This window comes from Garra rufa, chromosome 1 (genome assembly GCF_049309525.1).
Source record: "Garra rufa chromosome 1, GarRuf1.0, whole genome shotgun sequence".
Lineage (NCBI taxonomy): Eukaryota > Metazoa > Chordata > Actinopteri > Cypriniformes > Cyprinidae > Garra > Garra rufa.
The window spans coordinates 63,386,568-63,412,516 of NC_133361.1; the positions used below are offsets into that span (position 1 = coordinate 63,386,568).

General features: G+C 36.2%; 1 protein-coding gene across 2 annotated transcripts in view; it reads right to left on the reverse strand.

The window, feature by feature from the left end:
- Window positions 1-12,964, reverse strand: part of LOC141337844 (protein NLRC3-like) — a 204,283-nt gene extending 191,319 nt beyond the window's left edge. Inside the window, exons 1-3 of one of the 2 annotated variants that reach the window (XM_073843423.1) lie at window positions 12,887-12,964; window positions 10,433-10,723; window positions 1,689-2,913 (exon numbers count right to left, since the gene is read on the reverse strand). In XM_073843423.1, coding sequence (XP_073699524.1) covers window positions 1,689-2,913; window positions 10,433-10,674 — 1,467 coding nt within the window. In that variant the 5' untranslated portion in view covers window positions 10,675-10,723; window positions 12,887-12,964. Of the gene's footprint in view, window positions 1-1,032; window positions 2,914-10,432; window positions 10,724-12,886 lie in introns of both variants that reach the window. The other variant, XM_073843431.1, reaches the window with a different exon arrangement.
- Between the last annotated feature and the right edge of the window lie 12,985 nt (window positions 12,965-25,949).

Below are 25,949 nucleotides of genomic sequence, written 5' to 3' on the forward strand. Positions count from 1 at the left end.
GCGAGTTTGAAGTAAATATATGTTGTTATCTACATATATTGGTGTACTTTGATGCTTCCCAACACTTCAAATCAACTGAACTATCTGCTTTGTGGAATGATTCACTGTTTCGAATCTTTTGAAACGCCACATGCTTGTGACGCCTCCAAGTCAAAATCATGCAAATGCAACAAAAACTTGTGCATAAATACATGCAATTTTTACTGAAAGTACAATAAATTAAATGCAATTAACAAATCATCAAATAATATGAAATTTGAAGTGAAGTGAACATTCTTTTATTAATTTGAATGCTTGTTTTGTTTGTTTTATGGCAAAATATATATTTAAAATATATATTCTCTAGATATTGCAATACATCATTGTCATGGATTTTTTTTGCATGCACTGTAATGAGACAAGCATGCAGTCACACCAGTTGCAGCACACTAAGGACGGGCCTGCTACTTATCACAGAATAAGGCCAGAAATGTATTATTTTACAGTATTGTATACTGTAATATTGGCTATGTCAATTGCCACTGCATTATAAATAGACTTTATTCTTGTGAAAATACCCAAGATGGCTTTAAGAACAAAATATAAACTGTAGTCATGTGTTTATTGTCTTCATGTTTGATCTTCTTTTTATTCAGCTACAGCGACAGCTAGATGACTTTGTCCATTTTAAGGATTTCCGAATTGTCTAAGAAACCGATATAAATTATTGGCCAGGGAGGGTTGATGTTGATAAATCAAATAATAATAAAAAAATAATATTAATGCTATTTATTTATACTTTAATGGTGACTAAGTATATTGAATAAATTTATTAAAAACAGAATCATACTGTGGCTATTTTAACTGTCATAACGAAACCAATGATCAAAGGCATATCATCAAAGATACATCATAGCTGATGTGCCAATAATAGTGTGTATCCCTATTTTTTGTTTTCTTAAAAGACATAATTTGTATTTTATGCTTATGAACACAAATCCAGATAATACTCTTCAAAATGTAACAAATTTATGTGTATATTTTCACACTTACAGAGCCTTTCTGCAGTTCCTCACAGCAGGTAACAGTCTCCATCGACCCTCTATTGATGTGATGCTGTACTTGTTGAGGTCTAACTCATCCAGCACCTCCTCTGACATCAGGATTATGTTTGCCAAAGTTGAGCATTGTGCAAGAGAAAGACTTTCACTTTTTGTTTTAGAGTTTAAAAACGCCTGCATTTCTTCAACAACAGAGTTATCCTTCATCTCAATCAAGCAGTGTGTCAGATTTAGCCATCTGTCAGGACTGGCATCGTTGTGTTGATCTTGTTTGAGGTTTTGAATTATTTTCTTTATGCTTTCTGGGTTGTTCTCTGTGTGTATCAGTACATCCTGTAATAGTCTCTGATTGGAATCCAGTGAGATGCCATGAAGAAATCGAAGGAAAAGATCCAGGTGTCCATTTTCACTGCTTAAGGCTTTATTCACTGCTTCCTTTAGAAACACATCCAGAGGAACATCCTCAGACTGAGTTCTGTCCTCTCCTAGGAACATATTCAGAATCTCACTGTTCTTGTGTAAATAGCAGTAAAACACATACAGTGCTGCAAAAAACTCTTGAAAGCTCAGATGTACAAAACTGTAAACCTTCCTGTGATAAATCACAGATTCCTCCCTAAAGATCTCAGTGCAAATCCCAGAATACACTGAGGCATCAGTGACATCAATGCTGCTTTCTCTCAGGTCCTCCTCATAAAAGATTACATTGCCCTTCATCAGCTGATTGAAAGCTACTTCAGCAAGTTTCACAATCACTTCTCTGTTGGACTGCAGGAGTTTCTCTGGATCTCTTTCTTCATATTTCTGGTTCCTCATTTGTGTTTGAATGATGAGGAAGTAGATGTACATTTCAGTCAGAGTTTGAGGGATTTCTGCACTGTGATCTAGTTTCAGGATGTTTTGAAGCACAGTGGCTGAGATCCAGCAGAAGACGGGTATGTGACACATGATGTGGAGACTTCTTGCTCTTCTGATGTGTGAGATGATTCTGCTGGCTTGATGCTCATCACTGATTCTCTTCCTGAAATATTCCTCCTTCTGAGGGTCATTGAATCCCTGAATTTCTGTCACACGGTTGATGTATTTAGAGGGGATTTGATTGGCTGCTGCTGGTCTGGTGGTGATCCAGATGAGAGCAGAGGGAAGCAGATCTCCTTTCATGAGGTTTGACATCAACACACTCACTGTTGAAATCTCAGTCACATCAGAAACTTTCTGACTGTCTGAAAACATCAGTGAAATTCTGCTTTCATCCAGACCATCAAAGATGAAAACAACTTTACATTCATCATAAATCTTTGAATCCAGATCTTGAAGTTCAGGATAAAAGTCAAGCAGAAGTCTGTGAAGACTGTACTGATGATCTTTAATCAAGTTCAGCTCTCGAAATGGAAGCACAAACATAAAATCTACATCCTGATTGGCCTTTTCCTCAACCCAGTCCAAAATGAACTTCTGCACAGAGACGGTTTTTCCAATTCCAGCGATGCCTTTAGTAAGAACAGTCTTTATTTTGTCTTTCTTCTCTCTTCTCTTCCCCTCATATTCTGGATCACATAAAGGATTAAAGATGTAATTGCAGTTGATTGGAGTGTCTTGGATTGTCTTGTAACTTTTTTCCATCTGTAGCACCTCATGTTCTTCATTCACCCCTTCACTCTCTCCCTCTATGATGTACAGCTGTGTGTAAATCTTGTTCAGGAGGGTTTGATTCTCTTGTAGTTTAATTCCCTCAAATACGCTCTCATACTTGTTCTTCATGCTGGTTTTGTGCTGGTCTTTGACTCTCTGCAGATGGCTGATATGATTCGGAAAGAACAAATATCTTAAAATTCTGAATAAAATATTTATGATCTGGCCAGCTCTTCCAACTCTGAAAAGACATTAAGATGAACAAATTAAAATCACCAATAAAAATATAAAAACAGAGAAAATATTTAAATGTCTCTTTACATGCTTTACTTAGCCAACCAACATACATACATACATACATACATACATACATACATACATACATACATACATACATACATACACACACACACACACACACACACACACACACACACACACACGTACATACATACATAAATTCCTGAGATCACACATTGAGTTCCTCAAAGTTCTGTTTTACAACAACATTGTTTCTGTAGACTAGGGCTCCACAATTATTTTTCACAGAGAGTCAGTTTTATAGACCATCATGGTCTATGTGCTCACAGTGTCTAATTTTTCTAATAAGTGATTCTGAAAGTAGAAAGGTGTAAAAGTCTGACATTTGATCTGATCAGCCCTCCAACAACTGAAACCAATCAGAAAATACAGAAAAAAAATTACATGTCTTCAGTATTAATTCCCTTTTTTGAAATCATACCACAACCCCATTTATAAAGAAAAGTGTAATTAATAGACTCATTTTAAATACACAATCTGTTGTGGCTATCAGATTTCCTTAGCACTATTTAACAAAGAGCTTATTGCAGAGGTTAAAGCAAAAATAAATCAATCTTTTGACTGGAAATATTTACTCGACCAAACACCATTCCACAGTCATACCTGTCACACACTCCCATTATAAGCAGTTTGTTTTCCTTCTTGTAAATAGGAGTGCGTTTCCACCCAATTAAAAAAGGTTCAATGGGGTTCTATATAGAACCCCATGGTTCTTAACTCAACTGCAAAGAACGATTTAAGCCAAAAGGGTTTTATATAGGGAGAAAAGAGAAGAAAGAACCATTTATGGCACAAAGGGTTCTTTGGGCTAAACAGTGATTTATGTATGTAATTACATTAGATATTTATAATGATTACACTACATTGTGTTTGTGTTTCTAGTTAAACTTTACTTTGACAAACCTTTCATTCCAAAGAAAATGTCAACACTTTTAAGTTGAAAATAGAAAATAGTTTAAACATGATCTTGTACACTGAAACAACGACACAATCTAAATTAACTGGTTTTACTTAAGTCTAAACTATTACGTAATTTCACTGAATCAACCTAAATACATTTATACCAACAAAACTATCAGGTACAAGGTATAGCCCTATAAATTTGTACTAGTAGTGTTTAGCAATTTCGACAGATTTATCTATTAATCAACAGGTACATGCTGTAGTCTGCTATTTAATATGCACACTAACAGGATTCCAAGTTCTTTAGTTATGCAAAAGATGCCATATGATACAGGTCTTATATTGACAGGCAACATGCTCACATTTTTAGTTTCACTTTTGAACTTACATTCAGAAAGTCAATTCTTATAACTCAACCCTCTAAACAGATGCCTAAAATAAAACCTGTTGCACAAAAAGGAATATTAGTTCTTTTAACTCATAGTATCAACTTTGGTAAACTCATAAATCTGCTAATCTGAAGTTACTGAAATTTTGTTTTTTCTATTTTATGCATTTAATGCTGGTTCATTTGCAAAATAAATAAAGACATACTGCTGTTTGGACTGTCACTGCAGGTGAACTCTGGGCTACAGCATTACTTGTTTGGTCATCTGCATTCAGATGAAAATGCCACACTCCTCCTCTCTGATTCAAGTAAGTTTTAAGATTTGATTTAATTGTGAGAGATTTGTCTCTGTTTCCTGTTGTACTGTACTCTCCATAGGTCTAATAAATGTTTCTTTGACTTATCTGTAATTTAGGATGTCAAGCCTCCTCATCGCAAAGAGAGTGAGCATCAAAATGGACGCATCACTGACTGACAACAGTTTGCTGTCTACTTTCTGTTCAGTATGGAACCAAAAGCCATCACTCAGTTTCTTCCATTAAGCAGTATTTAGCTCTTCCAAGTGCTGAAACTGCCAAATTGCTTTTTTTTTTTTATGTTTACTTGAATATAAATTTAGTTACCCTTAATTCAGTTACCCATTCAGTAGGGGTGCAATGGATTGTGGATGATCCGTAATCCGTACGAATCATCCCCCCGGTTGGGTATGCATGCGATTCATGGGTGAGGCGCGATTCAGACCTCTTTCACTTCTCTTTGAACGGAAACATACATACAAAGTTATGTATAAATACCCGTTTTGGTATTCCAGTAAACATAGTGAGTTATGTCTTCAGTGAACCAAAACAGCTGAGAAAGAAACCAGATGCATGCCAGTATTAGGTTTGTGCATTTGGCCTCAAAGAGACAGCAGCCTATAGATACCTGCAGTGAGAAGCACTAGTTATTTTACAATTAATTATTATATTTCTGCACCTGAACACTAGTGATAACTAATTTTACAAGTAACTTTATGTTCTATTCATCTACACTTGTCATCTGTGTAATTGTTCTTGTTTAATTACTGACTTCTTTAGTTCAGCTAGTATAGAAGTACTTAAAGTAAGCTTTCATCTATTAATAAAAAACAAACTTTTTTGTTTGGTTTTGCTGATCCAATAAAAATATCCAATCCGTGGCTCAAAATCCATAATATGATCCGAACCGTGAGTTTTGTGATTCATTGCACCGCTACCATTCAGGTTTTTGGGGAGGATCCTAGCAGTCAGCATGCATTTATGACTCTCGATTCATGCTCTTGAAAAGTGTGAATAAATAAATAAACATGGATTTGTGTTACATTGTTTGACAGACGCATTATGAATTGTGTATGTTTGTCATTGTAGATGCTAATAAAAGTGTCTTAAAATTATCACACAATACTTTGGTGTGTTACACTTAGAGTTATTTCACTTCTTCTAGTAATTAAGTATCTATATGGGCTGTTTAAGCCATACATTTTATTTAAAAGATAACAAAAATGAAGTCCACAAATTAGTTCCATGATAGGAACTCCTAAAGGCTATTTTTTCCTAGCTACAAAGAACCCTTAAAAATCATGGAGCACACCTAAACCAATCAATTGCTACTAGTTAAAGCGTGAAATAAACAAGTGTGAACATCAGAAGGTATGTTGAAAGATGCAAATTACTGAAATGTATCCATTACAGAACTTTCAAAAACTCTCTGACGCTCCAGAAGGAAAAACAAATTTCAAATAAACTGTTTATTTGCAAGTATTTTTTGACAGTATTATTAGCACAATTAAATGTGAAAGATAACTTAGTCTAGTAACCAGGTGATGTTTAACAGGCTTTTTAGTGTACATGCTCAGAAAAAAGTACTTGTCAGAACACCACCCAAATTAAATGTTTAACCAGCAAGGCTTTAAAGCACATGCAAATAATGTACGTTTGTGCGAATAAGTGCAGTGTCCCATGAGGTAATGTAAATTTCAGCTGAGTTATTTAATGTGAATGTATGTTGTGTTGTACAATATATTGAGATGGAGACACCAGAACTGTAACCGACTGTCTGTTGTATAGCACAATACTACAATATTTCTTCAAAAGCAGATTGTGGAGACATTTAAATAATCATGGATCAAAAATCGGCATATTGCATACCCCTAGTTTTGGTACAGTTTTTTTTTTTTTTTTTTTTTTTTTTTTTTTTTTTTTGTTATATGCTTGAAATATAAGGGTTTATTTTAGGAAAATAAATGTCTATGCCTGTAACCTCAGGATCATGAATCCTGAGGTAGTGATGTAAATTTTAGTTGTTGTTGTTTTGTTGAGAATAAATGTAATATTTTGTTCAATAATATTTTTTATTATAATTGTTAATTTTGAGGATATTTTATGATAGTATGCAATATTTATAAAAATTTCATGAGCTATTTTTACCAACTAAGTTAATTAAACTGAGAATCTTTGTTTTTTTGGGTCACACTTGGTGCTTGAAATATTATTATTATTATTATTTATTTTATTTTATTTTTTTGAAAATTTTTATGATAGATAGTTTTTTTTTGTTAGAAAAAATAAATATATTTTTGTGTGATACAATTTTTTTATTATTATTTTAAATATTAAGGAGATTTTATGATAGTATCCAATATTTATATAATTTGTATGAGATATTTTCACCATTATTATTATTTATTTATTTAATTTTTACCATTAATTTCACTGAGAATCTGAATTTTTTTGGGTCACACTTGGTGCTTGAAATGTAGTGATGTAAATTACTGATGGCTTTTTCCTTCTGGAGCATCAGTGAGTGTTTCAGTAATTTGCATCTTTCAACATACCTTCTGATGTTTCCACTTGTTTATTGATGTTATAGTCTGTTTGCTGCTGTATGTGATGAGAGCAGAGTGGTCTGTGAACTTTAAATTGTAAAGAAAATTTTATCTCAAAATAAAAGCTTTATGGGTTAATTTTAGTGTTACAATTATTGTTATTATTACTAAATGCTCAATTATTTTATTTAAAAATACATTACAGAGTGTTTTCAATTCATCATCTTTTTGTCCTTAGCTGATCACATGCCTGATTTTGGTTTCTCCTGAAGTAAGTTTCTTATCATATTTTTAAAGGGGACATTTGATGAAATCTTCACTCTTTTAATTTTTTTTTTCAAAAGAATACACACAGCCAGTTTGTCATGGGCTATCTTAGGGTGTTTTCATATATAGTTCATTTCAAGGGTGCCAAGCCCAGTTCACTTAAAGTGAACCAGAAATGGAAACCGAAAGTGACCTCAGATCTTTTGGTTTTCACAATATAGTGGACTCAAAAGAGAACCTTTTTTTTATTTTTTTTTTGTCCTCTTCAGCACTACTGAAGTGATCTCAAACCCTTTCTTGTTCATACCACAACTCAGAGCCCAGCTTACTGAGCAGCAGTGGAATGTTTGAGTCTGACCTACTAGGAAATTTGGAAAGTGGACAGGGAAGAGGGTGAGGAAGAGCTAGCAATCCCTGATCATGACAACGATCAAGACATTTGCAGAGCTTTAGCAATGCATTTCAATCAATTTTGTAACATTATGTATAAAGTTAACCCAACTTTTTTCCTCAGGTAAGATTAAAATCTTTATTTGCTACTTACTTAATATTGCTAGTATTTTTTTCGCTGCTTGCAATGACACATGCACTGCACACACACATCACTCGCAGAGACATACAGGTCAGAGAATGTTTGTTCACACAGAGATATTCATGAGCATTGTAGGGTCTCAGCGCGAATCAGACAATTCAGGAGATTCGATTAGAAGTTAAAACACTTCTACAGACTCAAATTCCACAAGAGGCCCAGCATGACAAGACCCCTGTTGTAAAATTTGTCATTTGACACCCTAGTGCCGGCCAGCTTGAAGCAAACCAACTAGGAACTTGCAACATTAACACAAAGGTAAACTTGTTGACCATCCAAAGGAAGGAGATTGTCAACTTTGGGGCAAATAACCAAGGTTATTGGTTGAAGAGATGCACATCATGAACATCAGATTTTGGTTGGTGGGCTCCCCCACCCAGAGGATACAGGACACTGAAATTCCTTCTACGCCCTTTTGACCTTTTCGTTCCTCACGCAACATATACACCTAAAATGATGCTAAAAAGGACTCATGAGCAACTCATCATTTCTATGCACAACTATCATTTATGTAACCCACACATTTGCATATTATGTTTAAATCACTTATTGTGTATGTCCTTTTTAATAACTAGTGAATAGCTTAATGGCTTATATTGGTGTTTGGTATGCCTGAGCTTGAAATTGCATTCTTGAAATGTTTCTATAATTCAATTCTTCGTAAAATGTATTATAGTCTTGCTATAGAAATCATGTACCAATTTACCTCTGCAAAGAGCGGGAAAATCAGGACCACAGGACTGATAAGATAACATTGTGATTTATGTTTCGGGAGGAGAAACTAACAGTACTCCAAGTTAGGACAATGTTTCAATTGGTCCAGACACCATTTGTGACCCTGGACCACAAAACCAGTCTTAAGTCGCTGGGGTATATTTGTAGCAATAGCCAAAAATACATTGCATGGGTTAAAATTTTTTATTTATTTTTTTTATGCCAAAAATCATTAGGAAATTAAGTAAAGATCATGTTCCATGAAGATTTTTTTGTAAAATTCCTACTGTAAATATATCAAAATGTAATTTTTGTTTTGTAAAATGCATTGTTAAGAACCTAATTTGGACAACTTTAAAGGTGATTTTCTCAGTATTTTGATTTTTTTGCAACCTCAGATTCCAGATTTTCAAATAACTGTATCTCGGTCAAATATTGTCCTATCCTAACAAAATTATACATCGATAGAAAGCTTATTTATTGAGCTTCCAAATGATGTATAAATCTCAGTTTTGTAAAATTTAACCTTATGACTGGTTTTGTGGTCCAGGGTCACATTTGGGATGTGTCCAAAAGCTGAGTTTAAATGCCATAAAATTTCGCTTTTTGTTCTAGCTTTCAGCTTGCTTTTAGCCATGCTCTCTCTTGCTCTCTTACTCTTCGTGCTTCTTCGTGCCGCTGCGTTTCGATGCTGTTAGCGTTCTTGAACACTCCCTGGCCGGCATGGCAGCTACTCCTCTATAGGAAACATTAGGAGATCGTCACACTTGTGTCTTTTACTTTAAGTCTTTTCTTTACGTTGAGAGTTTCGTGTTCTAGTTTCGTTTTGCCGCAAGCTGTGACCCAAACGTCTGTGCTCACCTGAACTTTAACCGGCGCACAACTCTGCATCACCAGCCATACCCAAGACTTCACAAATGACCACCGAACTTCCACCCAGTCAACAACCTTGGGAAAACCCCCTTTCTGGAACGACGCAACGAAAGGAATTCCCTCAACAACAAAGGCAACGCAAGTACAACCTCCAGATTCTAGCTGAACTGGTGCATTTGATAACATTAAAAACCTCATTGAGAGACTCAATACGAGGGTTAATTAAGTGATTGATGGTTATTCAGGTCTAATCAACTGCACATATTGCTATAAACTTGGGACTTCATATTTTCATTCCACTCATTGTTTCCTCACTTTCTCTTTCTGCAACCTGTGTGAATGCGTGTGTTTATGTTTTAGTCTAGTTTGTTTTAGGTTTATCCAATAAAATCCTATTTTTATTAGAAAAGACACACCCGACAACAGAGAGGGGTGAGGTGAGCAATGGCTCATTATCATATAAAGAGACATACTTGGAACAGGTTACTTTGAACAGAGCTGTTTTTGACTAGGTAAAAACAGCAGTCTTGCCCAAACATTGATCTAATTAGATCAACAACAAAAAAATCAACACTTACTACCACAAATAGATTTTCCTTTGACTTTGTTGAACAAACTTGAGCACTGCATGTTTTAGAGTCAAAATGCAGCATGGGTGTTTTTATATGTATCTTTGAAGGTTACAGACTGACTTCATAAACATTTATGTCATTTTCATTTAATTGTTCCTATAATGCCTGAAAACCAGAAAACTTCTATTTCTGCTGTTAAATCACTAAAACAAGGATTTCTTACTAATGCTAACATATAACTTTAATGAGTGAATTTTAAAAATTTCACATCAAATGTGTCATGATACTCACACAGGTACAGAAGTCACAGCAGGTGCATCACTAAGTTCAGGGGGCCTATTCATGGAGTTGTTACTCTTCATAGACACACAGCTGAATCCTGGAGATGCTGCTCTCTGAGTGTCAACATCACTGAGTTCAGGAGGCCTATTCATGGAGTTGTTACTCTTCATAGACACACAGCTGATTCCTGGAGATGCTGCTCTCTGAGTGTCAACAGGAATCTCCTGCTCTCTGTCCTCAAACACACTCATTTTAAAGGCTGTTCTTCTGCTTCTCTTCTTTAGAGACTTGATTTCAGGCCTATATGTGGAAATAGAGAACATACAATAAATTTGGACACTAATGAGGCACAGTACTGGCTGCTGATCAGAAGTGAGAAGGCACAGTGACCAAAGTGGCTGAGCATCTTGTGGTGAGGCTCAAGAAGACATGATTTACAGTGCACTTCCATAATGTGCTTAAAGTGTTCTGTTTTTTACGCCCTTATTTTGCACTTAAAATTGAAAGAATATTATTTGTTACTTCTAAAGATAACCATAAGAACATCTAAGTGTATTTGATAGTTTTATAGACCTTCATTAGCCTACGTAACTTTTAAATTGTGTTTAGCAGGCAGTGTCTGCTCAGTGCCGGCCCGTCCAACAGGCGATTCAGGCGGTCACCTAGGGCCCCGCCTTAATGGGAGAGCCCCGCGGTCGCAAGGTTGTCAACTGGATTTTTAGTGGTGTTCGACTTAAAGCGGACAGATCAGTGGACAGACCTGTGTTTAAAATCAAAGTACTGCAAGAGCTACATATAGCGTTCTGCATACTTTCAAATCACTCGCATGCACCTTCTAACGACAAACTAGGGTGACGCACCAGTGCTGTACAGTGCGGCATAGCCCAATATGTCAAACATATTAAAAAATTAGTCTGTGCGTTCAAATGTACCTCAGTAGAATGCGTGCATGGATTTAGCATGGTTTTGAGTCTGTTTACAAATCTGTTGTCTTTTGAGAACATTTCAATGACATGTTTTTGCTCCAAATTTATTTAATAGCATAAGTCGAGTGTTCTTATTTTATACAGGCCAGTATTCTATAACGTGAAGAAGGCTGTTAATTCGCATTGCATTGCATTTATAGTTTATTCATATAAAAATACCTAATATGGCTTAAAGAACAGAGATAAACCATTTAGTCCAGAAATGTCTTCATGTTTTATCAGTTAAAACGCCGAGTTTTTTTCCTCTCATTGAATACATAAGATTTTCTGGCAAAAACAAAAACAAAAAAACATTTAGAGTTAGGCCTCCTGCATGTTAACAGGACATGCTGCAGTTTTCTGTAAAATAAATTGATAATCATTAACAATAATCACTGTTTTGTTTAATGTTTTTATCTAATTACATCAATAAGAATTATATTGATAAAAATAATATTTTGTCCAAACTTCTTTATAATTTGTCTTGTTACAGTTCAGATTTTGTTAAGGTTTAGATTTTGGAATTCACTTAATATTGCCTCTTAGAATAGTCTCTCGAAATTAAGATTTGTTACACATTAATGCTATTTTTAAATTATTAGAAATAAAAGCATTATAGAGAGATTAAAGTGAAGTTATGGTAGAAAGGGAATCCAAACAATATCTTTCCAGAGCTGGACAAAGGGATGTTTTGACTGTTATATACATAATATTTATTGCTGTAGTACTTGTTTTATACATGCAACTATGTATAGAAATTAATCAATTGAAAGCCACAATAAAAAATAAAATAAATGTGCCACATTTAGCATGTTACATTAAATAATTACAGACCCAGATCCAATGTAAAATGCAATAGTTTTCAAAATGCAAGCTTTATTTTCTTTTTCTTTTTCCTGTGATCATCAATAGATCTTTAAAAACAAGCAGAATAGCCTGCATTTCTTATCTTTCACAAATATTAGTTGCTGTTTGTTTTAATATACTTTATTTATATTTTATTTATTTGTGTTTGATGTCTGATTACTCAAGCTCACTTGCACTATTTTTTTAAACATATGTTTGTGCAATGTTACAGTTGATACACATTGACTCTTAAATACTTAAATTGTCATTTATATGTGTCATTTTACTCTTGAAATTTTGTTGGGCCTCTTTCCTAGGGCCCCAGTAACCTTACAGGCCGGAACTGTGTCTGCTAGTTTTGTGCTGCGAGTCTGTAGAGTAGACAAAGGATTTTTCCCCCTCATTTCCCCCTTTTTCTTCTAACTCATGGACGCCTCGTGCTCACTCTTTAAATACCATTTTGTGATCGCGGCCTATGCGTCATTGTGAGAGTTTGTCATAGCCATTAGTCTGCATGTTTTAGTTGCCACTGTGACAGTATTACGTTAGCTCTCTGAAGAGTGAACAACTTTGACATGTTTAAGTTCGACATAAGATTAGACGCAGAAAAGTCCTCACTAATATTATAATGGGCCATTTTAAATAAACTTACCGTGACAAGTGAAGACATTCTTTAAATTTCGAAACCTCCGAAATGGCGTCTCTGATCTGACCACTTTCGGTTTCACGAACCAGCTCCTCCCCCATCTGTACGTGATGACGATGGGCTACGTGCTATACGCTTTTGTTCTAGAGACTAATACACACTGTTATATAATTAAATTAAATTGTTCTAGTGAACATATACATTAAGATTAAATTAGGTTTGTATTGCAAATTAAGCTCTTATTGTCAATGTTGAAGAACATCAAGAGTTATTTTATCTTCGGCAGGGTAACAGCTAATATAACATTCAATTATTAATGAGAGTCACAACAGCATTTAATAACCAAACTGACTCCACACTGCACACTGTTTTCATGAAGAGATCCAGAAACACATGTTTGTCATCTGATTATTTTACACCTTTGAATACTGTCTCCCATCAGATTATTGTTCTTGGGTAAAACTTCAAAAAAGCATTTAGAGACACTGTCCATTAATTAAGATTTGATAGATGAATTTGCTCCTCCTTGTCAAGTACTGAGATAACTTTAGTTACAAATGATATTCACACTATTAGGAGGACAGAAAAGGGCTTGATTTTACGGTATAGTCATTGATTCAAATATCAGCTTGAATACTGTATGTAAGCTACTGTGTGATCAGGTCAGTTTAAGAATTGCATCTGTTATTTAATACAGAACAAAACACTGAATGTGTGAATACAACCATAAAAAAAGATTATTTGTAATATCAGGTTAATATAATATTAGTAGCAGGTGATCTGGCTCAGCTGGGTTATAGTAAGCAGAATCTGGAAGTATCTTTATAATACATTGTTACTCTAGATTGATGGTTTGAGGATTTGGTGCAGATCATCTCACCTCCACCAGACCTCCAACTTCAAATCTGTCAGGATCTGCAGATGAGTGTCCAAATCTTCACTCAAGGGTTTCTTTTTTCATAGAGTAACACCTGAAAATGTGAAATGGCTTTCGACGAAGAAATGCTGTTGGAAGTAAATATCCAATGCATATAGTGGACAATTGAATATTATACAGCAGTATTTAGACCGGATCTATTAATCTACAGACATATCGTGAGATTATTGCAATTTTCGTAATGCAAGCTTAATAATGCTTCTGTGGGTTCCTACTCATATAAGAATGGAGGCTATGAAATGGCTGATAAATAAGCTAAGCAAGCTGTAAAACACACAGAGATAGATGTACAAACGTGGAACTTGCATGCAGCAACAGACAATGAGTTTTTTAATAACAGAATGGAAGATTCAATTACTTGCTTTCAAATAGAGCATTTTGGACTAAATAATTAATTGATTCATTGTATAAAATATGAAAAACCTAACGCAAGGCAGTGTAATTATTGTGAGCAAACAGAAACAATAGAGCATGCCATATGCTAATAAAATGTACTGTACAGTATATATAAAATAAAAAAGAAAGAAGGAAAAAAAAAGAGTGAAAAAAATATAATAATTTGCAACATAAAAATATAGTGTGATATTAAGATATTTGAAAATATTAGGATTATAAGAGAGAATGTAAAAGAATATTTATTTTGGTTTATTGTCACCTGCCTATTAATGCTTCACACTTCAGTCCAGCTGGTGGCGGTACTGCACCAGAAGTTGGCTGCCAACTAATATAAAATAAAAAATGGAGAGGAAGGAGAAGGAGGAAGACGACAAAGAAGATACAATGAATTTATGTAGTGAATTTAGTGATTTTTTTTTTTTTTTTTTTTTTTTTTGTAGTCATGGTACATTGTACACAGTCATTGTAGTTTACAAATAAATGAATACTACTATACAGCATGGGTGCTGAAATGTCAAGACTTTTACAAAAAAAAAAAAAAACTTATAAATGTTTTATATTTCAAATAAATGATGTCTTTAGAATTTTCTGTTCATTGAAAGAATACTGAAAACAAAATCTGAATTACACTGTAAAACCCAATAGTTTACCTTACTTGGATATAATTAGTTATCTTTACTTAGTTGCTATAGTTACTAGGTTGTATTGAGTTACAGCTACTTTCAATGCAAGTAAAACAATGTACTTACTGCATTGAGTGACGCTTACTTAAAATATTCAAGTAGCCACAAAGGAACCAATGACATTAATAAACCAGTGAGAGGCAGCAGTGCACTAATATGTTACTAATTTGCAAACTAAAAAAAAAAGGGAAAATAAAAGTTGTTGAGGTGGGTCAATAGTTAATCTGCAGTTATTTTTCACAAGTTACATTCACTTATTTCCCAAAGTCATCTTGAATGTTGTTTCAATACAACTGATTTATTTCAAAGAACATCACATAACCTGACTTCATAAATTGATGTTGATTTTCATAAAATGTTGTTTGTTTGTTTTTTACCTACTATTATAGTGATTAATGTTCCCTTTGGTTGGGCACTTGGAAATTTGTTTATTTTGTTGTAATTTTGTTCCTATTGATGCAGCAATGCAACATGGAATCATAATTTTTTATTTCAAGGGACAAAAAGTAATACGCAGGTTGCTTTTGAAGGTAACCTATTTATCTAATTCATTAGCTAATATATTTTTAATATTTATTAATGATTGTTTACAACTTCATCGTTCTTCATAAACAACTTGAGACAATCATTTAATATGTGTGGTAATGTGCTCAAGTCACACACAGACTTCAACATTCAGCACGCGAATCATAACAATGGTAACAATTAAATTTTGTTTATTTTTATTAATTGTGACAATAACCATTTTATTATTTTATTTGCTCTTTTTGTTGTGCTACTACGGACACAACACAGTAAATAAAATGAGCAAATAAAAACAACAGTAAAACAAACCAATTGCATAATTTATGCATGCTGCAATGCACTCTGGGAGTCAGTGAGTAGCTATACTAAGTCAAGAGTAAACCTTAAAGGTCCCATATTGTCAAAATCGAAATTTCCTGGCTTTTTTCAAGGTAACTGAGGTCTAGGGGTTATGTAACTACCATATAAGTTTCAAAACAGTCAGTCCACAGCAAACTGTACACAGCCTGAATAAAGTAGCCGTTCCTTTTCACGAGCCCCTGTTACTTCCGTAAAAATATGACGTCCGATCTACTCAGTCACCGCCTTCAGTCACCACCCAGAGCAGCAACCACCATCCCACCCTCCTTTTGTGAAACCTCGACAACTTCGCATCCATGCCATTGCTAAGCAACAACAACACGAAAACAAGTGGAGAAAACCCTGTTCAGTCGATAGATGTCAAGCTACATCATTACACAGGCTTCCGAACAACTTTAATAAAAAAGACCGGTGGCACGTCAGCTTCAGCCTCTTTCACACAGCCATTCCGGAAAATACACGGATGTGTCCCACGGAATTGCTTAATTAGGTTCATTCACAGTTGTTTTCTGGAATCTGTGCGTGCTTTACACACAACCCGTAAAGACGTGACATTTGGATGTGAGATGTAATGCGACACGTACATTTCACTAAACTGAAACTAACCTGATTTTCAGCGCTGATAGTGAGGGGCTGCCTGATCGCTGCTTCATTCCACTTGCACGTATTTTTTTCCGTCATAAGAGTCGCAGGGTAAAGTGCATCATCACTACAACACTGCCTTAATGGCATTTGGTTCTGGCTTTTGTTCACACAGCGCTCGTTCCCGTAATTTTCCGGAATCAGCGCGGATTGTGAAAGGGGCTTTACTAAAGCAACAGATACGTAGCTTACTGCATTCAGTGTTTGAAAAAGAAAAAAACATTAATGATCATTCTGAAATATCCTGTTGAGGATCACCAAGCCACAGCAGGCTAGGCTACAGCATACATGACCATAGTTACTTGTGGTTGGCTTGGATGTGCGTCAATCAGAAAACAACAGGCCAATCAGAAGAGAGGCTCATGAATATTAATTAGATGGGCCAAAATCGACCTGTTCTTGACAGAGCTCCTAATAAAGGAGCTGTAAAAATATATTGAGATGGATTTTGGCACTTATACCGCAGATATATATTCTTAAGGACATCAACAACTAAAATAAACCTCCAGAAATGTGTACAATATGGGACCTTTAATTAAAGGATCAAGTAGCCCCTACAGTTCTTTTTTAGTTGCTAGAACGCTCATGTAAGTAAACTATACTCACTAAGCATTTGTCAGTACAACATATTATTACCATTTCACTTTACTTAGTTTTTTTAAGGCAATCAGTTTCAATGCTTTTTTTAAGTAAGCCCAACTAATTAGATTTTACAGTGTAGAATCACTTTTGAAGGATCATATGAGTTTGAAGACTGTGTGACACAGCCACAAAATAATGTTCATTTCAAATATTAAACAAATCATTTCCAATGTTTAAATAAGATGGTGATAGTTGTGTTTGTTATTTGTATGGGTATATTTCTGCCTGAGTTGATACAACAGCTTTTGCAGGCATGGCCTTCTCTTTGTTCCGATAAGTTGGGTAGAACAAGGGTGGTCACTCACCAGATTATAACCACAGATGCTATTCCAGTAAGGTGCAAAGCTTATAGAGTCTCACCTCTAAGGAAATAATTCGAGAAGAAATTGAAAGAATGCTTCAAGATGGAATTATTGAGCCTTCGCAATCTCCTTGGGCTTCTCCAGTTGTACTTGTACCTAAACCTGATCAAAGCCTACGATTTTGTGTTGATTACAGGCGTCTAAATGCCAAAACACCTCTAGATGCATATCCTATTCCTCTCATTCATGACATTTTAGAATCTATGCACGGAGCACAATATTTCATAGCTTTGGATTTGAAATCAGGATACTGGCAGGTAGAAATGGAGAAAGGTATCCAGGAGAAGACAGCTTTTATTACTCCCTTTGGCCTATATAATTTTTTGACTATGCCTTTTGGTCTAAAAAACTCAGGAGCTACCTTCCAGAGGCTTGTGGAAAGGGTATTGGGAGAATTGAGAGGCCGCATCTGCTTTGTAAACATTGATGATATCATTGTGTATTCGCCGACTAAACAGCAGCATCTTCAAGATCTTGAAACGGTCTTTTGTAGACTCCACCATGCCAACTTGACCCTGAACCTAAAGAAATGTCATTTTCTCAAGACAGAGTTACGATTCCTAGGCCATGTAGTCTCAGGAAAAGGGGTGGAAGTGGATCAAGAAAAAACAGCTGCTATTACCAACTATCCCATTCCTCATGATCTTCCTTCATTGCAGAGGTTTTTGGTTATGGTTGGATGGTACCATAAGTTTATTCCGCATTTGGCTGAGCTTGCCACTCCTTTGTATCATTTGCAAAGGAAAAATGTTGTCTGGACCTGGACCGAAGAATGCCAGCAGAGTGTGGAGAAGCTGAAAGCTGCTCTGCAGCAAGCCCCTGTGTTGGCCCAACCGGATCTCCGACATCCCTTTCAAGTACAAACCGATGCCAGTGCTACTGGATTGGGAGCCGTACTTACGCAAAAGATTGATAATAAAGAATATGTTATTGCTTATGCCTCTAGATTTCTAAGGGGAGCAGAACTAAATTATTCGACGTCAGAGAGAGAGTGCCTGGCTGTTGTATGGGCAGTAGAGAAATGGCATCACTACTTGGAGGGGGTACTCTTTGTAGTGTATACTGACCATGCAGCATTATCATGGGACTTTAATACTCCAAAGACAACATCTAGACTTACCAGATGGACCTTGAGACTGCAACGATTCCAATTCCAGGTTCAGTATAGGAAAGGCAGAATGAATGTTGTACCTGATGCCCTATCAAGGTTTTGGTCAAGATCAAGGACTTGTGGCCACATGTGTCGCCAAAAGGACCCCCCTATGGAACTTTGAGTTGCCTACCTCACTGGCTGTGATAGCAGGAGCTCAAGAACAGGATGAGCATATATAAGAACTGATGGCTAAAGTAGATATAAATGATGAACCAAGTAATCGGATAAGATGGGAAATCCAACAGGGCGTGTTATATTGAGTTATCCCACATGCTGGGGGTGGCAAATACCAGTTGGTGGTGCCCAAGTCACTCGTCCTCACTTTTATTGACTACTTTCATAATAATCCATTGGGGGCTCATCTTGGGAGGATGAAGACCTTATGGAAAATCTTGGAGGTGGCGTGGTGGCCTGGAGTTCAGAAAGATGTGTGGCAACATGTTAAAGAATGTGCTGTATGTCAGAGATACAAACCTTCCAATACAAAACCCTCTGGGTTTTCTTCAATCAACTGAGGTAAATGAGCCAGGTAACATGCTTGGCATTGACCTCATGGGACCATTGCCAAGAAGTAAAAAGGGCAATATCTTCTTCTTGGTAGTGGTCGATTATTTCACGAAGTGGGTGGAACTTTTTCCATTAAGAGACATTAAAACACCCCGCATCTGTCAAAACTTGAAGGATGAAATCTTCAATCGATGGGGAGTGCCCAAGTACATCCTTTCAGATCGAGGCCCACAGTTCCTCAGCCAGCTTTTAGTAGACTTGTGTAAGAATTGGGGTGTGACTCAAAAATTGACTACTAGCTATCACCCCAGACCAACCTTACAGAACGGGTTAATAGGACCCTAAAAACCATGATGGCTTCCTATGTGGGGGATAACCATAGAGAATGGGACAAGTGGCTGTCAGAGTTTTGTTTTGCATTAAATAATGCTAAGCATGGAACCACCAATATGACTCCTGCAGAGCTTACTCTGGGAAGATCACTGCAAGTTCCTCTTAAGAGATTAATTCATTGGGCACCAAATCCCTCCCAAACTTCATATTCAATAATCGAAAGACAACACCGACTTGCTGAAGAGGTGAGAAGGTCTATAAAGAAAGCACAACTGAGACAAGCCAGGTATTACAATTCCCACAGGAGAGAGGCACAATTTCAGGTGGATGACCTAGTCTGGGTGAGGGCCTATCTTGTTTCGAAAGTTGGTGAATATTATTAGCTCCTGGTTGGTCTGGGCCAGCCAGGGTCAAGAGTAGGTTAGGGCCAGTCAATTACCGGGTGAAATGGAATCCTCCAAATGATAAAGAAGAAACCATGAATGTGGTTAATCTAAAACCTTTTTTTGGGGAAAACTCACTCAATAGTGTTGCATGGGGGGAGGGACTCTGTGACACAGCCACAAAATAATGTTCATTTCAAATATTAAGCAAATAATTTCCAATGTTTAAATAAGATGGTGATAGTTGTGTTTGTTATTTGTATGGGTATAATTCTTTGTTGGTGGTGGGAAGTTAATTTGTGGAAGTGGAATATAAAGGACTTTTACAGCAAAAGTAGAAAGGAGGAAAGGATAAGAGCGGTGGCTATTTTGTTTGACACATGGTGTGACAGGGAGCATGTGCTGAGAGGCTAGCAAACGCTTTGCTCTCACAGGGCCTACACCATGGACTAAAGTTTTAACATGGTCCTTTGATGAAGAGGCTACCTGTTTCGTGTTAATGTGTGTTTTCTACAAACAAGGACGTTTTCTCTTTCTGTGATCATTTATGGATTGTTTTTCCTTTTTGCTGTGGCGTGGCTGGGGAATCCAGGAATCCCTATCAAGATAACGTGGGTGAGACTGATCAGGTTTTTCTACCTTTTTTGCACCTTTGCCTTTTTGCTGGGAGTTTTTAGACTGTTTTTGTTATGGACTTTGTAAGACTGTATTTGGCTACACCTGTATCCATTGGACTCATGATTGCACAACCCCTTGTGGCTTTTGGACTCAATTTGCTTGTTTACCATGCATTGTATTGTTCATTGGGCTGGGGAGAGGAACTATGTTTGCATTAAGTGGGTATGAATACATTCATTGTGTAAAAAAGTGTCTTATGTTTGGCCCATGCTTTATAGAATTATTGACTTTAAGAAAGAGGATGCCCTTAAAAGAACTCTTTGGTAACAACTAGACGCAAAGTAAGAGCCGTTTAATTTGTTACAACTGGACTAATTACGCTGAATATTCAGCTTGGTATCAAAAAAATAAATTACAATTTAAAATATATTACAATATAAACCTGTATTTTAAATTTAAATACTTTTTACCATTCTATCAAAAAATGTAGACTTGGTGAGCATAAAAAATAATTATTTTACAAACATTAAAAGAATAAAAGCAAAGAATTATTTATTTTTGATTTTGGGGTGAAAATCTTTTGTGAGCAATTTTAAATAATTTGGCTTGACAGTACTTATGTATGTATATGTATATGTATTAGGGGCAACACAGAGCAATCTCATCGCTTACACAGATGTAAAACAGCAAAGTTCAGGAGCTGAAGGTGTATCCTGTGTGGGGAAGTAAATCTCCAGGGCTCACTGCAGCTCTACAAAAGAAACTTCAACAACTCATGAACTTCAGAACCTCTTTAAGAGCTTTATTTAAAAAAAGAAAGTTGAACTATTTAAACACACCAAATCAAACTCTAGTCAAATTAGAAGTGTAGACTACAACTCACATAAGCATTTGCAGAGGAGATTCTGTTCATCTCAGAATATCATCATGTTCAAACCACAAGTTGTTTGTTTACAAGACTTAAAGATTTACAACTGAAACCACAGAAACTGTTTTAAGCTTTATCAAACATTTAATCCTAGTAAATACTTCTGCATCTGTCTGCTAAGAGTAAGGCACTGAATGATGTTCTTGACAAAAAAAAACGTTCTTCAGCTTTATCACAAATCAGTGCTATAATGAGTGCTTTTGTTTAATACATCTTTAGGCGTTGTGTTTCTATTGTGGCTTATTTAAACATTTTTACTCAGATGAGTTACTAACATATTGTACGCTGAGGTAAAACAGTGCCTCTTCTGCTGTCATGAAAATACAACTACTAGGTTTTTTTTAAGCATTTTAAACCTAATATATTGGAGCAAAATGTCGTTTTTTAGCAGATTTAAACCATACTTTATGCACAAAGGAAATATTCATTTGTTTTTCTAACATCTACAGATGAGGATACAACTGTAACATGAAACAACACATACATCTGGAAAGGTCGATTTGACCAAAATCAGGTTCTGCCAGGCACTCAAGCAACAGTTAGAGACCACAAGATGGAGGGACGGCCATTAATATGTCAACTGGAAAGCTGTTTTTCTGCTCTAATTACCCTGAACATTTACATATACAGCAGCACTTTGCATTGGCAGTTCATGCTTCAGTGCTTTGAAAGTGTTTATAGGTCTGAGTTTAACACAGAACAGAATCATCATCAGTGTCACAGAACAACAATGACTTCCATCGCCATTTTTATCTTGATGCTTGCAGTATTTTATCAGGGTTTGTATAATTAGCCTAGATCTTTATTGCATAAACTAACTTGTGTCATACTTGATATTTCATGGCATATGTGACTCTTTTAGAGTGCCGAGGACAGGTCGTCATCACTCACACACCTTTAACAACAGCAGCCCAACCAGGACAAGAAGTACGATTAAACTGCAAAGCCAACAGGCCGGTGCATCTTAATGACCACATGGCTTGGTACTTCAGGGAACCTGGAGGAGCTACAAAGCTACTCATATACCGTGCCACAAATCGATTCACTGGAACTCCATCTAGATTCACAGGAAGTGGGCATGGAGCTGACTTCACTCTGACCATCAGTGGAGTCCGGCCTGAAGATGCAGGACACTATTTCTGTCAGAGTGACCACACTGGTGCAATATTCACACAGTGATAAAGAGCCGTACAAAAACCTCCGTCACACTACACTGATACAGCTTTGATTTGAATACTGAAAGCCATTTGAACACTGAACCTGTTTTTTTTTTTTTTTGTTAACAACAGCAACGCTGATTACTCAATTTGTAATCGACTGCAGGTGTTGTCATGCTTCACTGAGAGAAGCTTATTTGAGTATCTGACATGAAATACTTTAAGGAAGTTAATGTTTCGCACAAGGTCACAGAACTCATTCTAGAACATTTTTAAGCATTACAAATTCTTTTGTAACTATTGAATTATAATTCATTTAGACTTCATGACCACCCTGTGTTATTTGAGAGGCCACATGATATTAGTAGAATATTTATTGTAATATTTGTACTTTAAACATTTATTTGTTAAAGCAGAACCAAGACGAGAATCAAAGATATAAAGGCTTTTATTACAGATAAAAGAGACAATTAATTAATGCTCTTGTATGAATTAAATCAGAGAAGCAGAAGTGAGACATGAGCAGGAAGGCAGCAGCAGATCTACTGTGAGCACTGATCTCTAGTCAGTTGTTGAGTGACGGCAGGCTGGCCGCTGCGTGTGGCCTCACAGCTCACTGAGACGCTCTCCATCCACTGCTGCTCAGAGAGAGTCAGGCTGCTGCTCCAGCTGTACAGACCGTCCTTCTGCAGGAGCCCAGCGCTGCTGTCCTGAGACTCACTGCTGCTGCTGCTGCTGTCCACCTTCAAGCTCAGACTCCAGTCTGACGGGAAACCCTCGCTGGCCACACACACCAGTGTCGCTGTGCTCTTTGATGAAATCTCTGCGCTGGACGGGGGCAGGATGCTCACTTTAGGAGGAGTGACACCTGAGAAACGAGCAGAACAGTGGGGCAACAGAGAACTCTCTTAACAGACACTTGAACACATTTTATTACAGATGAATGTAACACACAACATTACTACTATCTTTTAGATAAAGCAAAACATGATGAACGTTTTTCAAGACTGATTAAATGTAATCATATTGACAGATGTTTAATACAAAGTTTGGAAAGCCATGGAGTTAGTAACTATAAACTTTTGCTCTGCTTGGATGTTTTCACTAACATACATGCAGAACAGAGTCAATAATGAAGGTTATTGAAAAACGGAATGTGCTCTCAGCCTTTGTGGAAAAGGAGTACACTTATTTTGATGTGTTGACTAACACTAAAGCACATGTAAAATATTTTATTATTAGTTTAAACTATAGTGTGTAATATGATATATGTGACCATGGACCACAAAACCAGTCATAAGGTTAAATTTTACAAAACTGAGATTTTATACTCAATAAATAAGCTTTCTATTGATGTATGGTTTGTTAGGATAGGACAATATTTGGCAGAGATACATCTATTTGAAAATCAGGAATCTGACGGTGCAAAAAAATCTAAATATTGAGAAAATCACCGTCCAAATTAGGTTCTTAACAATGCATTTTACAAATCAAAAATTACATTTTGATATATTTACAGTAGGAATTTTACGAAAAATCTTCATGGAACATGATCTTTACTTAATTTCCTAATGATTTTTGGCATAAAAGAAAAATCAAAAATTTTGACCCATGATATGTATTTTTGGCTATTGCTACAAATATACCTCAGCGACTTAAGACTGGTTTTGTGGTCCAGGGTCACATATTTTAAACTTACTAAATTGCAAAACACTTCATCATTACAAATAACATGTAATTAAGTGTTAAAAAATATATTGCAGCCACTAAAGATTTTAGTATATTATTTTAAAGTGAATTGTTCCATAATAAGTACCATAACTCTATATACTATAACTGTAGTCCTGCCAGTGAGGAGTAAAATACATTTAATGTCAAGTTGACAAGTTTAAATTATACATTTGCACACAAATCCATTCAAACATCTTTTGGCCAAAATAATGTCGCTTTGATATTTTTTTGACTGTTGCTATATTCCACATATTATGAGAAATTGATCTATAGTCAGGGGGCCAATTCTGAAAAGGGCTTCCGTTAAGACTTTTGCGGACATGTTTTGGTACAAGCTGTCACCCTATTTTTTTAGTTAGAAGACACACATAGGTAAGATATTAGGGTGGTTGTCAAGCTGATTTTTTTTTTTTGTGACTTGTACAAGCAATTTTAGGCCAATTTTGTGGTTTCCTGCGCAACACGACATGCCAACAATAAATGTTGAATATCTCCACAACCACAAGGCCCATATACATAAAAATGGTATCAAATGAAAGCTAACACTCATGGGATGTCTGCTGAAGTGTCAGAATGAACATTTATTGTAAAGTGTAAGACACAACAGAACTAGAACAGGAAAAAAACAATCTCCGCCTAAAGATAACCAGTTTTCAAATAGAATATCAGCTTGGAAACATAACATTATATCCCAAAACCTCTATCAATCAGTACCCCTATCTATGGGAATGAGTCAAGCCAAGTTTAAAGATTATAGGTGGAGACAGTGCAAGGCTGCACAAGTTATACTTTAATGTCAAGGCGGAAATGTAGCCAACAGAAGGCACCCAGGGACCATGTCCATGTGCTCAGTCTGAGTCCTGGTCAGGGACACAAAAGAAGAGTTTACTGTTTTGATAATGAATAGCTTCCCAATACAAAACATGCATGCATGCATCCAAAGGCATAATATAAATATAATCTACAAAACAGGAAAAACAATATCATGCCAAATAATCTAAAACAATATAGTTGCATATAATGTGGCAAAACTCAATAATAATGATGTGAGTACCTCAGTATTCTTGCACCAAGCTGCACAGGCACACCCACATGCCCCACTGCAAAATATTCCACCTTTTCGACATTGACACTGCCTGGTACTGCACTGACTTCCACTTTCCTTGCATCCACATATTTTCAGCTCCAAGCACTTGGCCAGTACAGGTTCTTTGGTCAAAAGCTGGGGGACAAGCATTCCATCCTTCATGTGCCAACCACAATTGGTTGGTGAGGGCAACTGTGGATGGGTCACCAGTGACTGTTTCCAAATCTTTGTTTGATAGTGGGCCCTCATGAGGTGCAGAGACAAGGCATCCTGAGTTGGTGGCAAAGTATCCACATTGGCTTTCACTTTCCGAAACAGGGCACAGCGAACATCATGGATTGAAGTGCTGGTTGTTTTTGGATCATACAGTTTGCAGACAAACTGTTCGGCTGAGGATAGAACAGCTGGACTTGGTACTTCTTCCTCACCAAAGTTGTGGAGAAGTTGAGGGCACTGCTGGAACACTTTCCACGCCGTCCTTTTTCCTATTCCAGTGAACTGACTGGTAGTGTCACATCCAGTAATGGCATGAAAAGCCAACAGACCATCCAAAATATCATTTGACATTTTAATGTCATGCACTTTAATGTAGCGTGGTTTCTTGGCAGTTCCTGCTTTCATCCAA